Source organism: Neodiprion pinetum, chromosome 1 (assembly GCF_021155775.2).
Source record: "Neodiprion pinetum isolate iyNeoPine1 chromosome 1, iyNeoPine1.2, whole genome shotgun sequence".
Classification (NCBI taxonomy): Eukaryota; Metazoa; Arthropoda; class Insecta; order Hymenoptera; family Diprionidae; genus Neodiprion; species Neodiprion pinetum.
The window spans coordinates 39,748,867-39,762,780 of NC_060232.1; the positions used below are offsets into that span (position 1 = coordinate 39,748,867).

A 13,914-nucleotide genomic window follows, 5' to 3' on the forward strand; every position below is an offset into this window, starting at 1 on the left:
CATGTTGACGAAAATCCGTAAAACAAAAATAAATCCGGAAGTGGTACTTGGCGGGGCTTTTTAGAAAATACCTTGAGGACTAAATCAACGACTATCATTATCGTTTCATCTACGCGGCATACGTTTTTCTGGCTCTTTGTCAATGTACCGGTCCTGTGTTCCTTTTTTATATTTTCATTGTTTGTAGTTGGATAGTCGAAGAGGCCACTCGTTTTGAAATCATCAATGAATCACAAGTGATTTTCTGGTGATTTCCAATATTAGGAAGTAGTTTGCATTTCGCTAATGTCCAAGAGGTTTCTGAACGTTTAAAGATGTTCGGCATTTCGCTGATTTCCAAGTTATTTTCAATCTTGAAGTAATAATCAATACTCTGCAACGCGATGGGATGTCTTTTGCGTAACCTCGGTCGAAAGAGGAACAGGCAGCAAGGGGGGTTGACGTGAAAGCAGCCTCAGCCTTCTGCCTAACGACAAGTTGTCGTAAGTCAGCAAACATCGTGCTTAACGCCAAACGCGATGTGCGAAATTAGGGAAACAAGTGTCAAGAGCCGTCGAGTGTGTGTGAAGCCAGCCGGCTGAAAGTAACGGATAATAATGCAACTTTTGAGTAATTGGAATAACTTACATCAGATTAAGGTAAAACCAGTGTGTGCATGGGTATCGTAGCAATCTTCCGTCCAAAAATATCACTGCTACAACACCTATGCAGACACTGGTTGTCAAATTTTCCTACAGATGGTTGGCGGGGCCCGGCCGAAACATCGTTAAATCAGAAAACAAGATCACACTTTGACCAGCATCGACGAACATTCTTCTGGTAACATTATGGTTAAGTCGGGAAAAAAAAATATTATTAAAATAACAGATTTATTCTCCTGTATTGATACTCATATTCGATAGTCACTTTAATGTTGAAGTAATTCCAAGTATTAAATCAGTAGAACATTTGCACACAAAGACTATACCGGGACAATCTCGAGAAACTCAAGAATCAACCGCGCATGCGCCAAATAATTCAATCTCATTGGTCGGCGAAATCTTCCCGCAGCGATATTCCTGTCTGCGATGCAGGGGACCAATGTACACAAAATGTGTACATTTGAATTTTCAAAGAGCATAACCATTAAATTCCGACCGTTCTTTGAAGAGTCAACTTTCCGACCCAATAACAAATGCTTCCAAAACCTTTCCGAGTCACTGCCTCGATTATTTGAGATTCTAACCTCGACAATTCGTATCAACCACATCGCCGCCAGAAACAGTTTGGCAGCTGAAAACTCGGGATGGCCAGCCTGCGCGAACAGCCGACAAAATTCGCGCACGCGCATTTAATTTTCACGTTTCAAGAAATTGTCCCGGTATATGTCATATGCATATGAAATTCATGATGCTACTGCTGTTGCAGCCGGATATAATTTAGGAATAAACATTGTAATCAACCTTTAAGTGCTCGCGTGATTTCGTGTTGTGTGTACATGCTGTGAACAATAAGGTGCGCGGCTTTCTTTCCTACGCGAAAAAAACTTTGGGCATAGACGTGACAGCGCGCGCATAAGAGAGCATTGTACGTACGACCTCCGCCGATTCTGGAGATACTGAAGTCAGATTTGGGATTTTTGGTTTCTATTGTTTTTTCACATACTTCATCGGAAATAAATTGTATATGTGTGAATTTTCACCCAGGAATGGCTCAGAAATCAAGACAAGAATTTCTCGCGTCAAAAATAATAAATAAGTCATTTTCTATGATTTCCTATGACAAAAATTATTAATTAAAGTTAGTGTTTTTGAAATTGAATTATAAAATCCCCATGTTTTCCCCATCGTTGAATAACCCATTTGAAGGCCGAAAAATTAAGCATTCAATTTACTTTTCTCAACTCAAAATATTTTTTTCTTAAAAATTTAATTATTTAACTTCGCTCTGCCGTTGACCCCGTTCAATTTCATTAATCTGTTGAAAAATGGAAATTTTTTGAAAAGAGCGAGCAATTTCGTTTTTCTGGGACAGCTTGTTATTGAAATTTCTTATAAATGAATTACAAATGAGTGAACTAACTATTGCATCTTCGACTAGACGCCTCCAAGACCATGCATGAATTTTTTCAGAAGGTTAGTAGAACGTAAAATGTCGAAGATAATAGTAAGTTGGGAAAGAAACCATGTGACATGTAACGTATACCGAAAACCACGTGACAAGCTAAGAGTTAATCTTAATCGCATTGAGCTGGAGAATTGTAACAAAGCACGGTACGTACACTAAGAGAAATTTTTAGTTCCAGTTACCGCTCAGTCCTTAACTATTTTCATTTTTGACCAGGATCGAAAAATATAGTCTTAGGTAGAGAATGAAAATGAGTTTTGTAGCTGTTACCGGAAAGTCCAGTATCCGTTAATATTCTTTCTCGTTACGATCACTGTAACTATATTGTCTTGCAGCTGTTGCGTGTGACCCCGTGCAATAATGCCGTCTCTGAGATCGGCCTTACACGTTAGAGTGATAAACTGTATTTTTTCCCCGATTTCACCACGGAGACTAGCAATACCTAAGTGGCTCTTGTACTTTTATTGTGACGTAGTTTCGGCAACTTGGTGAATTTTTTCACATTTCAGTTATTCTAGCCTAGATTTAATTATTTTTCGCGTAAAATGCAGAGCCAGCACCGAATAGCGCGGCAAATATAATGCGGATCTAAGGTAAAGGTCGAGCTGAATTCGTAAGACGACTTCTGCGCCACACGTAGCGCACACGGCTGGATGCAGTGTGTCGGTATATAAACCATACGTTTGTACGTGTTCATGATGATTTGCATGATTGCTGTACCCACCTCAACCTTGAACTCACACGTTCGTGCAAGTGACTCGTTTAGGCAGAGGCTGTAAATAAACCAAGGGGGTTCCACTACCTCCCACCCTTGCTACCTTTTCTGACATACACGAAAAAGCATCGATACACTCAGCTTTGTGTACCTAATGCTTCTATCGGAAACGCGTGTGAACTCACTCGAAGTTCGTAACCCGCGACTGGATGTCGAAATAGCTTCGACAGTTCTTTTTTACCTTTATTAAAAGAAATTGATCGATACATTTCACTTGTGCCATGATTGGGACAGTTTTTCTACTATGCTTGTTCGTTTTAACAAACGGTCAAGTTTTCGCCGGTGAGAATAAGTTTTGCTACGAAAATACCTCCGACAGTCGGTTATGGCTATCAACCACCCTCGAAACGCGTCAGACATTGCAAGCCGAGAACCCCGCCGATCTCCAAAGGGCAGTACCGGTGTCGCAAGGTTCTTCGTGGTGGACCGACTTCCCCGTTCTGCCGTTGGTATTCGCCAATTCAAACACGATTCCAAAGGGTCGTTGCAGGAAACAAGTCCAACGGTACCTCAAGGAACTCGCCAATTCCACGTTGTGGGCCGTCCAGAGTAAGCTTATTTCAATCATTTTCGATATTCGCCGACGACGCGGGCAATGGCTACAATTCGTTTTCCCCCGTTTCCAATAAGTAGAAACGCCGATGGATTGAGGGCATTGCGCCTGATGCGCGCCGAGTACCTATAAAGATGTCAAAGCGCTTTTCAGGATTTCTGATGTGATGCATTGATATTTGCTAAGAACGCGAAACGGGTGATAATAACAGCAGCTTGGCTTCCCATCATATCACCGTCGTTTTTGCATACGAAACCGCGATGAGAAATACCTCATATTATCTGCAATCACTGCCGGTATAAATTGTTGCACTAACGTATTTTGTATATCGAGTCAAAAACGGTTCCTTTACTTTGCCTCAGTCTGCCAACACTGCGACGTATCGAAGAGATCAACAAGCATTCAAGATGATTTAGAATTGATGACTCAATTTTTGGAGTAGTAATTCGACCTGGACTTAAACCGAGGGTTGTTTTGATACCGATTAGCAATAGTTGAAGATATTATTGGTAATCAGCATTCGATGATGCCTTTTGTTATCCTTGCACAAGTAAAAACGTCATCAAAACTTCAATGGTTTCGTGAATTCAAATATAATTTGCTACCTTATGTTGTCCTCGAGTGACATTTTAATATTTTCCATGTATGTATACGAATACCACACCCATGTAATGGCTCTACCATGAGCTGGCTGTATTTGGTCTCATATGGTTGGTTTAACTTTATCCATGGACTTCTTATAACTTTGAGCCTGAAAATTTAACATAATGTCAATGGCCAACAATATTTGTGTAACCTTAGCAGTTTAACGGATTTCGTTTCAGTCGAATACAAATATATCGCATAACCTGTTTTCGGTTTCAATCGCACTAATGCGGTACGCGAAAATGATAGTTTCTTATGTCCGTCACAATCTGGGCCTATACCTACGCATAACATAATCCTCTATGATAGTACAGGTCTACCTTGAGGAACCGGTTGACTGAACATTATGAGTTTTCTCAGTTTTTGTGCCTAAACTGGCAGCGACATACAACCGACCAAAGTACCCAGAAATTGGTGCCCGGAGTATTTTTTGGGACCTTGATTTTATCTCAGAACTTATTATTTCAATTTGCCACCCCGTAAGGGTGAAAACAGGGTTGAGTCGGGATGAATTTTCAGTCTTATTGTTAATTTTTTTTCTTCCAATAAGACTGAAACCCCCGAATAACACGTTTCAAAAGACTTATTCCGTTTCTTGGGTTTTTGGTACAAGGCTGTTGAGGCCTAGTCCTAATTACCGGTATTTGAGGCCGCCATTTAGGATCCCTTATAATGAATATTTCAATTTTGCTTTTAAATTTGAATCAGCAAAGCTCAAAATAGTAGCGTACCAATTCTTGTTCAAATCCATCGGAAAACATCAGATTTATTCAAAAATGTCCTTATATGATCCTTTACCAGTCAACCGGGTAATGTATTTGGGTAAGAAGTGAGAGGCATCTTTGTCGATTTTCCTCTCTCTACTTGATCAGCTGAATATAATCATCTGTGTGAATCGTATAACTCGAAGACCATCGCACTTGTATTGATTGATATACGAATGATTTACGCAAGGAATACGAACTTGATAGAACCTGAAACTTCCTGTTCATTGTCTTAACTTTGTGCGATTTGCCAACCTCAAATCTTTACCATCGAATAAGGTGAAATATTTTTAGACAGAGTCGGGCATTTCATGTATTTTTTTTTTTTTTTTTTTGCACATTGCGATCGACTAGTTTAATAGCCACGATCGACCGGTTGGCCGTTCATAGTTTACATTGTCTGACGTCAATGAAATTAGCAATCTATGCGTAAGCACATATAAGTGTGTGCAAATTGTTTGTAAATAGATTTGAGGAATACGAAGTTCACTACAACTCGACATGATCCAATACAGTAAAATATTCAAGTAACTCGTTATTATTCATTATTTGCTCAAGAAATGATATATTAAACACGTGTTCACCAAAATATGGAGATGATCGGTTAAGCAAAATCGCATTTCAAACTTTGACGATCGGACTTGAATAGTATAATTTTACTGCCGCGAACTGGAGATATCGATTATGACTGTAAGTAATATCAACGGATAATTATAAAAGGTACCGAGAAATCGTTGGAAAAACGAAAAAAATCGAATCTCCCGCATAGTTGAGTGACAAAAAACCTTTTCAGTGTTCGACGCCTCAACGAAGTATCCGGTCGGCGTGCTTCACGGTCACACGAAACATTTGGGAAGCTTTGACCAATGCTACAACTTGCGAGCGGAACTTCCGCCGGATGAATTCTCTGACATGGGAGAGCCTGACGAGGTCGAAGGTCGCTACTGTTTGGTTCGCTTACGGTACCAGCGGAAAGATGTGGAACCTAAACGCCCGAAAACCTTCACCCTTGACTTCGATCCAAATCTGTCCGTCTGGAACGCGATTGACGTGAGCGAATTTCAATAAGGAGATGATTCACTTCCAACACCAGCTCTGTCGGAGTGAATTGTTAAATCAAAGCACACGTAGAGAGTCTCGTCCATGCCCGTGCATACAATTATTTATGACTCTGTTCGAATTTTCTTTGGTCTCCACAGTACACGGGAGACTTTCGCCGTGTCAAACGACACTCTGTGTACCTGTCGCTTTGCGTTCCGGCCAGCTGCAGCTCTCAAGATGTTGCGACGGCGTTGACGGAGCCCTTGAAGGAGTTGGCGAACGCCCGGCAAATACACCTGGACGTCACAGTGAGGCCATCGCTTTGCCAAGCACGTAGTGACGTCCCTGAGGATTTCACCGTGGGGGCAAAGGTTTTTCTGTAAGAGAAGTCAGAATTATTTTACGGCCAAGGTATACGGTCGCTGAAGCCGACAGACAATAACATGACGAACAATTCTCCATCCAGTTTCATCGTTGCGGGACTGTTTGTCCTTGTGGTAGCGAGTTCATGGTACGACAGCAGCGTCTATTCTTCGGAGGAAGCGGTCAAGGACAACGAACCCAGAGACCTTTTCCTCTCCTTTTCCGCACGGCGTAACTTGCGCTCGATTTTTTCTACTCCAAGCTCTCACCCTGGTATCGATTGCATTAATTTGATACGTTTTTTCTTCACGGCATGCACAATATTTGGACATAGATCGATGCAATACTACGGCTACCCGCTCGTGGAGTCAACGTACCTCGAAAAGGTCAGTGCATGTTTCTTACAGGAGCAACAGTAGTGTATAGTACCTCACTTACTTGTTACCAAATCAAGTAACTCAATCATGTAAGAGCACGTCATCTGTGCAATTATCTGGTATTTTTTTTTGCCCCATCAGGCCTACACTATACCCTTATCCATGACGGTACTCAACGGAACGATTATCATCGATGGATTCTTCAGTATCGGAGGTCTTCTTGTCGCCTACGGTGTGCTCCATCATCTTAATCGGAGTAAACGATTGAATTTTACCGCGCTCATACTCAATAGATTTCTACGGTGGGTCCGACGAGCGCGCCTCGCTCTCATGATCATTAAATATACGGCGGTAAAGAAAGATCGAGAGATAAAGATTCGCATGATATTACCGCAGGTTGACACCCCTCTACATGTTGGTCGTCTTATTCAATGCTACCCTGATGCCGATGATGGGATCCGGTCCGTACTGGGAAGCCAGGGTGGGTTTTGAAAGAGATAATTGCGCGAAAAACTGGTGGGCTAATCTCTTATACGTCAACAACTACGTGCGTCCCGAGGAGATGGTCAGTATTGCGTCACTGTAGACGGTTCCTCACCTTCATCATTCTTCACTAGTCAACGCGTGCTTTCTGTTGCACCGTGAGTCGTAACAAATTGACGTGTAACGTTTTGTCTACTTCTGTTTGCAGTGTATGTTTCAATCCTGGTATTTATCGGTCGATTATCACCTTTACATCATGGGACTCTTAGTCTTATGGGTTTATTGGAAGCTTCCGAGAAGACTGGGCTACCCGTTCCTCTGTAGTTTGATTGCACTGGGCATTGCCATTCCCTTCTTCATTACCTACGTTCAGGACCAGCAGCCAATATTCCTGGGATTGCCTTTGTGAGTAAGAACCCCGTCTAGTGATGAAAAAATTCAGTCGTCATCATAGCCACATCATGTAATTCTCTGTCTTGCTCAAGCATGGCGGAACTTAGAAAGGATCCGTATTTCGTCAGTCACTATATCAAATCACAAATGAGAATCGGTCCCTATTTGGTTGGAGTTTTGGCTGGGGCAATTGTCTACGACCATAAAGATGCCGCGTGGAGACTTCCAAAGGTAATCATAAGATAAAAAAATAAACAATTCGACGACGAGAAACTGAATCCTTGATCCTTTCTACTGCGCTAATTGTCATGCCCATACTGCTGCTCGTTCTCAAAAGTATATCATTCTGCACTTTAGGCTTTGTCACGGTTTCTTTTCATTCTACTGGCAGTCGGATTTACTACCATCAGCCAGTCTTTGGCTTTCAAGTATTACGACCCCAATAGTGAGCTGCACCCACTCGAGACGGCCGCCTACGCCGGGTTTCACAGAGCAGCGTTTGCTCTTGGAATATGTTCGATCGTTGTTCTGATCACAATTGGCGATGGTTTGGGTAGGTTGGAGGATCTTGCAGATTCCGGAACGCGATGGAAATAACGTTTTCTTTGGATATACGGGAGGGTCAAATGTTTCATTCGTTACATTTTCAGACTTTCATTACAACTTTATGACACCACGCTGGGTCCCGCCCCTTGCAAGACTCACTTACGGTGCTTATCTTGTCCACAATATCAAGCAATCTTATGATGTCGGTGCTACCAGAAGCCCCCGGGTATTTTCCCTCAACAACTGCGTAAGTTGTGTATCACTCAATATACATTTCACGTAACCCACGTTATGTTGACATTCGTACGTAGTTGTGGTAACATGAAAGGTTGACGTTTCCTCAGCATCATTGTAACGAACGAGCAAGTTCTCCAATTTTCTATATTGCAGTTCTGGGAACTGGTGCCAGACGTGTTCTATACTTTCGGTATATCCCTGCTGCTGTCGGTGTTTGTCGAAGGGCCGATACGAAAGATCGAGAAGTTCATACTCACGAAACGACCAAGCAGATGTTCCTCGGAAGAGTGAGTATCTTTATAAGATCTAAAAGATCTCCATAAGCCATCCTGCACCGTACCTGATTCAATAATCAAGTGGGCTAAAGTTGCATCATCAGGACATCAGATGATTCAACGGTACAACAGGTAGAGATTTCATCCCGTACCTGGTGGCTACTTGATAAAGAAGTCTGGCGTACAAAATTTGAACGTTGCCGATCTTATTGTGGCATAAGTACAATGTAGATTGTATATTTTTTATTTTCAGATCGAATTCCGACGACATCAAAAAGAGCAACTGAAAATGACCTAAGCATAATTACGTAAATTGCCGCCTTATGCATTGTATGATATATGTATAGGTAAACTCGTGGTTGGTATATCGGTGTCGTAGTACAAATACTTGCATATCCCCAGTTTGTAATTTTGCATCAAGTTATTCTTATAAAAAGAGTCATTCGTCTCAAACACCATAGGATTCGTAGTACCTACATAATTTGGAGTGGCTTAGAACGAGGATGTGGAATAAAATCTCATAAACAAGTTAATGCATTATATTAAGTCAACACCGAGAAGGGCAAGTTATATATCAACCAAAATAAATTTGCGGTTTGCACTTAACTGACGCACGTGAAATTAAACAGCTATCATCTTTATAATTGTAATCAGATACCAAACTGGCAGGGGACTCTGGGTGAATTTGTAATAACTCTGTGAGTAAATTTCTGGAGGAGAATAAAAATCGGAAGGATACACCCTTAACCTAACACATGCAAACTCACCAATATTATCAACTAATGAAGAATTTACTCGGATATTTCAGCTACAGTCTAGTAAGAAACAAAACAATAAGACTGAATTTATACAACAAATGGGGTCATCAAGTATATCTGCGAATTTTCAGTTCTTCAATTTTTTAATAATTTCAAATTTGCCACAGTGATGGAGAGTTTACCCTGAAAGATTATTTACAAGAAGTCATGACCGTAGACGCTTGCCAATTTTTTTACAATGTTTTACCGATAGAATACCAAACGATGTACATTAGATAAATTATGAATTTTCATTTGAATAAAATTGGTCAAATGTTCATTACAGTTCATTCTTAATCCATCGTAGGAAAATAGTACACATTATGCAACAAGGGAATAATCGACATTTATTCCCGTGTTGCGTATAGGACTTTATTTCCGACTCAACCCGGGATACAAGTTGATTAGTGGGACTCAATATTTTTTTGCAATATTGTGTGTAGAATTCAGAAGAGGGGTTGATAAAGATAAAGAACATTCTAAAGAATACATACAAACAGCATATGGATGTAAGTTGGCGGCAGAAGAGCGGCGGTGGGAAAAAAAATATTATCTGGCATTTACTCTATAGATATTAGCAATATCAATGATTTACAAAACGAATAATCGATGTTTTTTTTTAGATTCATAGTCGTCTTTTGAAATTAAAAATTTCATTATGAATTATATTTGCAGCCTCAACAATTAATGCAATGAATAAACAATATTTACATTTTTCACAGTACGAGTTGTCTTTTAAATTCCAGTTTATATTTTCAGGCAATCTATTGCGTATGCTATCGTTTTTAGGGAAATTTCGAAGTTTTGGATTTTACGCACGCTGTATCAAAAAGTGACATTTCAAAAAATTTAAGAAACTTTTCAGTAAGAAATAGGTCGAAACTTAGAAAAAAAGCGGGAAAAGACCAGAAAAAATGAAAAACTTGTTTCCAGGAGTTATGAACTTTTTTTATGATAGTATAAGACGGAATAAAATCCTAATTCTGTCCCGATTTTCAGGTAAACAATATCGAACAATTAATCACATCGATACTAAAAATTATAACGGAGCACGTTGCGTAGATCCTGTAGACACCAGCTGGTGAAATATAAAAGTAAACGTGTGTTTCGACGAAACCTGTAAATTTGTGAACTAAGAGTAAGAACGCGCGAATCTATAGATAAGGGGTGAATCGTTACCAGGGAAACAAGCTAGCCGTGGCTTTTGTATCGACGTAACGTTAGTAACATAGTCTAAAATCGAATTACCCACATGAAAGTAAACTCTGCATAAAAGCGAAAAAAAAATTGGGAAATGTTAACATTTGCATAAGAAAATTAGAAAAAGAAATATTAATAATAATAAAACATGTAAATCGGTCTGCAATTCGTACAGTGAATACGGTTCAACGCCGTTTTATGATTCGAATAATAAGTTTGAGTGAAAAATGCCTCATCTTGTTTTCAATAATTTGATGAGAGAACATTTGAATTGCGATTAAGGTCTCCTCGGCGCCAAAGTTCGCAATAAACAAAGAGTAAAACTCAAAATAGTGGAAAAAAAATGGAAACGCAATACGTGTACACAAAAAGCCGGGCCCAATTTGGACGCTGGTGTTCCTTCTCGGACAGCGGTCCCAATACGATGGTCAACATTCAGTCGGAACCATCCCTGATGCACAATTTCATCAGAAAAAATCCTATCACCCAGGGCACGCAATGTAGCAAAATATTCGCCCAGCACGAGGTAAGCTAGATTTTGCCAAAGGACCGAAACTTTTCATCTTCACCTTCACCTTCATTGTTGTGCGTCACTAATTTTGGGCGACGGCTCTTTTCACAAACATTGTTCGTTATCTCTTCAGGTAAACACGACAACGGCAACGTACAAGGAGGGCGGTATGCATCACGTCGAAGGTGGATGGCCGAAGGACGTGAACACTCACGATTTGGAACAGACGGTTCGTTACAGACGTAAAATAGAGAAGGACGAACTGTACATTCATACGATGCTTCAGTTGTTACCGGTGAGCGAGATGACATTCGAAATTGTGATTTGTCCCGAGTAAAAATGTCGTTTTCTTCTTCGCAACTTCTCCTTTTTGTTTCCCGGGAGCCCATGGAACATTACATCCTGCAAAACAACGTTTGCGACATATACGAGCAGTATTTTCACGACACAGAGGCAGCCCCGTTGGTTCAAAAGACTTTCTCGAGAACTGTCAATGTCTACAGAGATCCTCTACCCGTAAAACGTTCCATCACCCACATGTCCTGGTCTCCCGATCAAGGAACGAGACTCGCTGTAAGTTATTGTGATACGGATTTCAAGAGGACGATGAATTCCAGCCCATATTCTTACATTTGGGACGTAGGTGAGTGAAAGGCGTTCGGTTTGTTGCGATGTACCCTCATACAGTTGTTGCCGATAATGGTGTTGGCAAATAACGAGCTTCGAATATCGCGTTCCAGAAAATCCGAACAATCCGTTCATGGCTCTGAAACCCTTCTGCCCGAACCTGACTATGGAATACAACCCAAAAGACAGTAACGCGCTGGTTAGCGGCATGACGTCCGGGCAAGTTGCGTCTTGGGATATTCGACGGGGTTCGGAACCAGTCGAGACAAGCTTGGTCGAACACAGTCACCGAGAGCCGTGCAGCAAAGTTTTATGGATAAATTCAAAGACGGGGACGGAATTTTTCAGCGCTTCTAATGACGGACAGGTATAAGCAATGACAGCAGATGACTGGTCAAATAATTACCGAGCGAATCGAAGGATAATCCGGTACCTTTCAACTTCAGATCAAATGGTGGGATACCCGAAAATTACAAAGTCCGACCGAGAATTTGGTTATTGATTTGCTCAAGCCGGAGGAACAGGATGTTGGCAGGGCGACAGGCATTTCGGCCTTGCAGTTTGAACCGTCTATGGGTACAAGGTTCATGTGTGGTTTGGAAAACGGTAACTAAATTTGTTCTGTAATGGGAGAGTAACGCGCGGACTTAAAAATTTCGCATAATATTACTGCCACTGAATTGAAGGGTTGGTGATATCCGGAAACCGTAAGGGAAAAACACCCGGAGAGAAAATAGCGACTAGATTCAAAGCCCAGTACGGACCAGTAATCAGCGTTGAACGTAATCCAACTTTTGTAAAAAATTTTTTGACCGTTGGAGATTGGACGGCGAGAATTTGGTCTGAGGATTGTAGGGAATCGTGTATTGCGTGGACACCGTGAGTAAAAGCATTCAATAGCGTTACTTCGTTCGAAGTCTGATCAGCGACTGTGAAACTCGTATTTTTTTTTCTTTGCAATAGAGGCCATAGAGATTTATTGACTAGCGGTGCTTGGAGCGCAACTCGGTTTTCCGTATTTTTTCTAACCAAAATGGACGGGACTTTGGATGTGTGGGACATACTTGTGCAGCAAGATTCGCCTGTTCTCAGCGTTAAGGTGAACATAAACAAATAGATCAATTTTCCCGGTAACATGAGTCGATCAGTTCACTCGGCAAACTATTTTGCTTAATACTTTTTTTATTATCATATTTATTTTGTGAGCGCAACAGGTTTGCGACGAGGCTCTGACTTGCATCAGGCCTCACGTTGAAGGTAATCTTGCTGTGGTAGCCAGCAGAAATGGAACAGCGTACCTAGTCGAGTTTTCCGAGGCTCTGACGATTAATCAAAAAAACGACAAGCTTCTATTGACTGCGGTAAGCAGCAAATAAGCTCTACTATGAAGCACGTGCCATCTGCTTTCAAGCCTATGGAAATATTGTTCATTCGAGACTGATTTTTCAGCTATTAGAAAGAGAAACGCGGAGAGAAAAGGTGATCGAGGCTAAAAACAGGGAAACGCGTTTGAAACTGAAGACCGGGCGGCTCGAGGCGGAAACGGAGACGCAAGAAAGTTTGAACGCAAAGCTGGATGCGAGCAAAGCGATAGAGAGTCAAAAAGCAACGGAGGCAGATCCACTTACAATACAGTGCGAGTTGGATTACCAGCAAGCCGTTGACGCGGTAACGTCGCATCTTTTCCTTTTTTTAAATTGCGCAAAGCATTTAATTTCATTGTTATCATTCATTTATAGGAAATAGTACGGCAAACTTCGATGGAAAATTCTGAAGTGAATAACAATACAGTGCAAAATGGATTGCCCGCAGCTCATTGAGGGTGACTTGTCGCAGTGATGTCGATTAAAATCTCGAAAAGCTAGTCGAAGAGCTTATGATGGACAAGCTCTATGGAATACAATGCGAGCAACGTATCAAAAATTACAGCCAAAAAACGAAATATTTCCTTCGTAATAACTTCGCTGCTGGTCCTTTGAAATCTTCGATGTCTTTTTTGGGTTTCTATGGGTCAATTAGTCTGTAAAAAGTCGTAAAAATCGATTCTGAGACAAAAAGTTTCCGAGCTCTGAACATCGCAATCAAAGAAACAAGGCTAACCCCGTTGGAATTTTTCATTCGAAATTCAACCGATTTTCAAAAAGCAGAATTGTTTTTTGAAAAGTGTTAGTATGGAAAAAACTTAGAGTAACTGTAACACATCACGGCTGCGCTAATTTTG

At 41.0% G+C, this 13,914-nt stretch overlaps 2 protein-coding genes across 2 annotated transcripts; both read left to right on the forward strand.

Moving 5' to 3' along the window:
- The first annotated feature begins 3,019 nt into the window (after positions 1 to 3,019).
- Positions 3,020 to 9,635, forward strand: LOC124216469 (nose resistant to fluoxetine protein 6-like). Its single transcript, XM_046621020.2, has 12 exons — positions 3,020 to 3,430; positions 5,637 to 5,893; positions 6,043 to 6,263; positions 6,351 to 6,633; positions 6,766 to 6,926; positions 7,021 to 7,189; positions 7,316 to 7,512; positions 7,593 to 7,731; positions 7,858 to 8,053; positions 8,151 to 8,293; positions 8,437 to 8,570; positions 8,812 to 9,635. Exons 1-12 carry the CDS (start codon positions 3,103 to 3,105, stop codon positions 8,843 to 8,845), a joined length of 2,262 nt encoding a protein of 753 aa, XP_046476976.2. The 5' UTR covers positions 3,020 to 3,102; the 3' UTR covers positions 8,846 to 9,635.
- Positions 9,636 to 10,847: 1,212 nt separating this feature from the next.
- On the forward strand, positions 10,848 to 13,914 carry LOC124210702 (dynein, axonemal, intermediate chain 2). The gene is made up of 10 exons (XM_046608954.2): positions 10,848 to 11,081; positions 11,200 to 11,361; positions 11,451 to 11,709; positions 11,807 to 12,060; positions 12,140 to 12,299; positions 12,380 to 12,572; positions 12,657 to 12,792; positions 12,908 to 13,054; positions 13,143 to 13,361; positions 13,433 to 13,914. The coding sequence occupies exons 1-10, from the start codon at positions 10,899 to 10,901 to the stop codon at positions 13,511 to 13,513; spliced, it is 1,794 nt and encodes a 597-aa protein (XP_046464910.1). The 5' UTR covers positions 10,848 to 10,898; the 3' UTR covers positions 13,514 to 13,914.

Bases quoted from the DNA above. Each gene is read 5' to 3' on its own strand.
- LOC124216469 (XM_046621020.2), top strand. From the start codon at position 3,103: ATGATTGGGACAGTTTTTCTACTATGCTTGTTCGTTTTAACAAACGGT. The intron at 5,894-6,042 runs GTGAGCGAATTT...TGGTCTCCACAG, and splicing joins CCGTCTGGAACGCGATTGAC to TACACGGGAGACTTTCGCCG. The intron at 6,927-7,020 runs GTGGGTCCGACG...ATATTACCGCAG, and splicing joins ATACTCAATAGATTTCTACG to GTTGACACCCCTCTACATGT.
- LOC124210702 (XM_046608954.2), top strand. From the start codon at position 10,899: ATGGAAACGCAATACGTGTACACAAAAAGCCGGGCCCAATTTGGACGC. The intron at 12,793-12,907 runs GTGAACATAAAC...TGAGCGCAACAG, and splicing joins CGCCTGTTCTCAGCGTTAAG to GTTTGCGACGAGGCTCTGAC. The intron at 13,362-13,432 runs GTAACGTCGCAT...ATTCATTTATAG, and splicing joins ACCAGCAAGCCGTTGACGCG to GAAATAGTACGGCAAACTTC.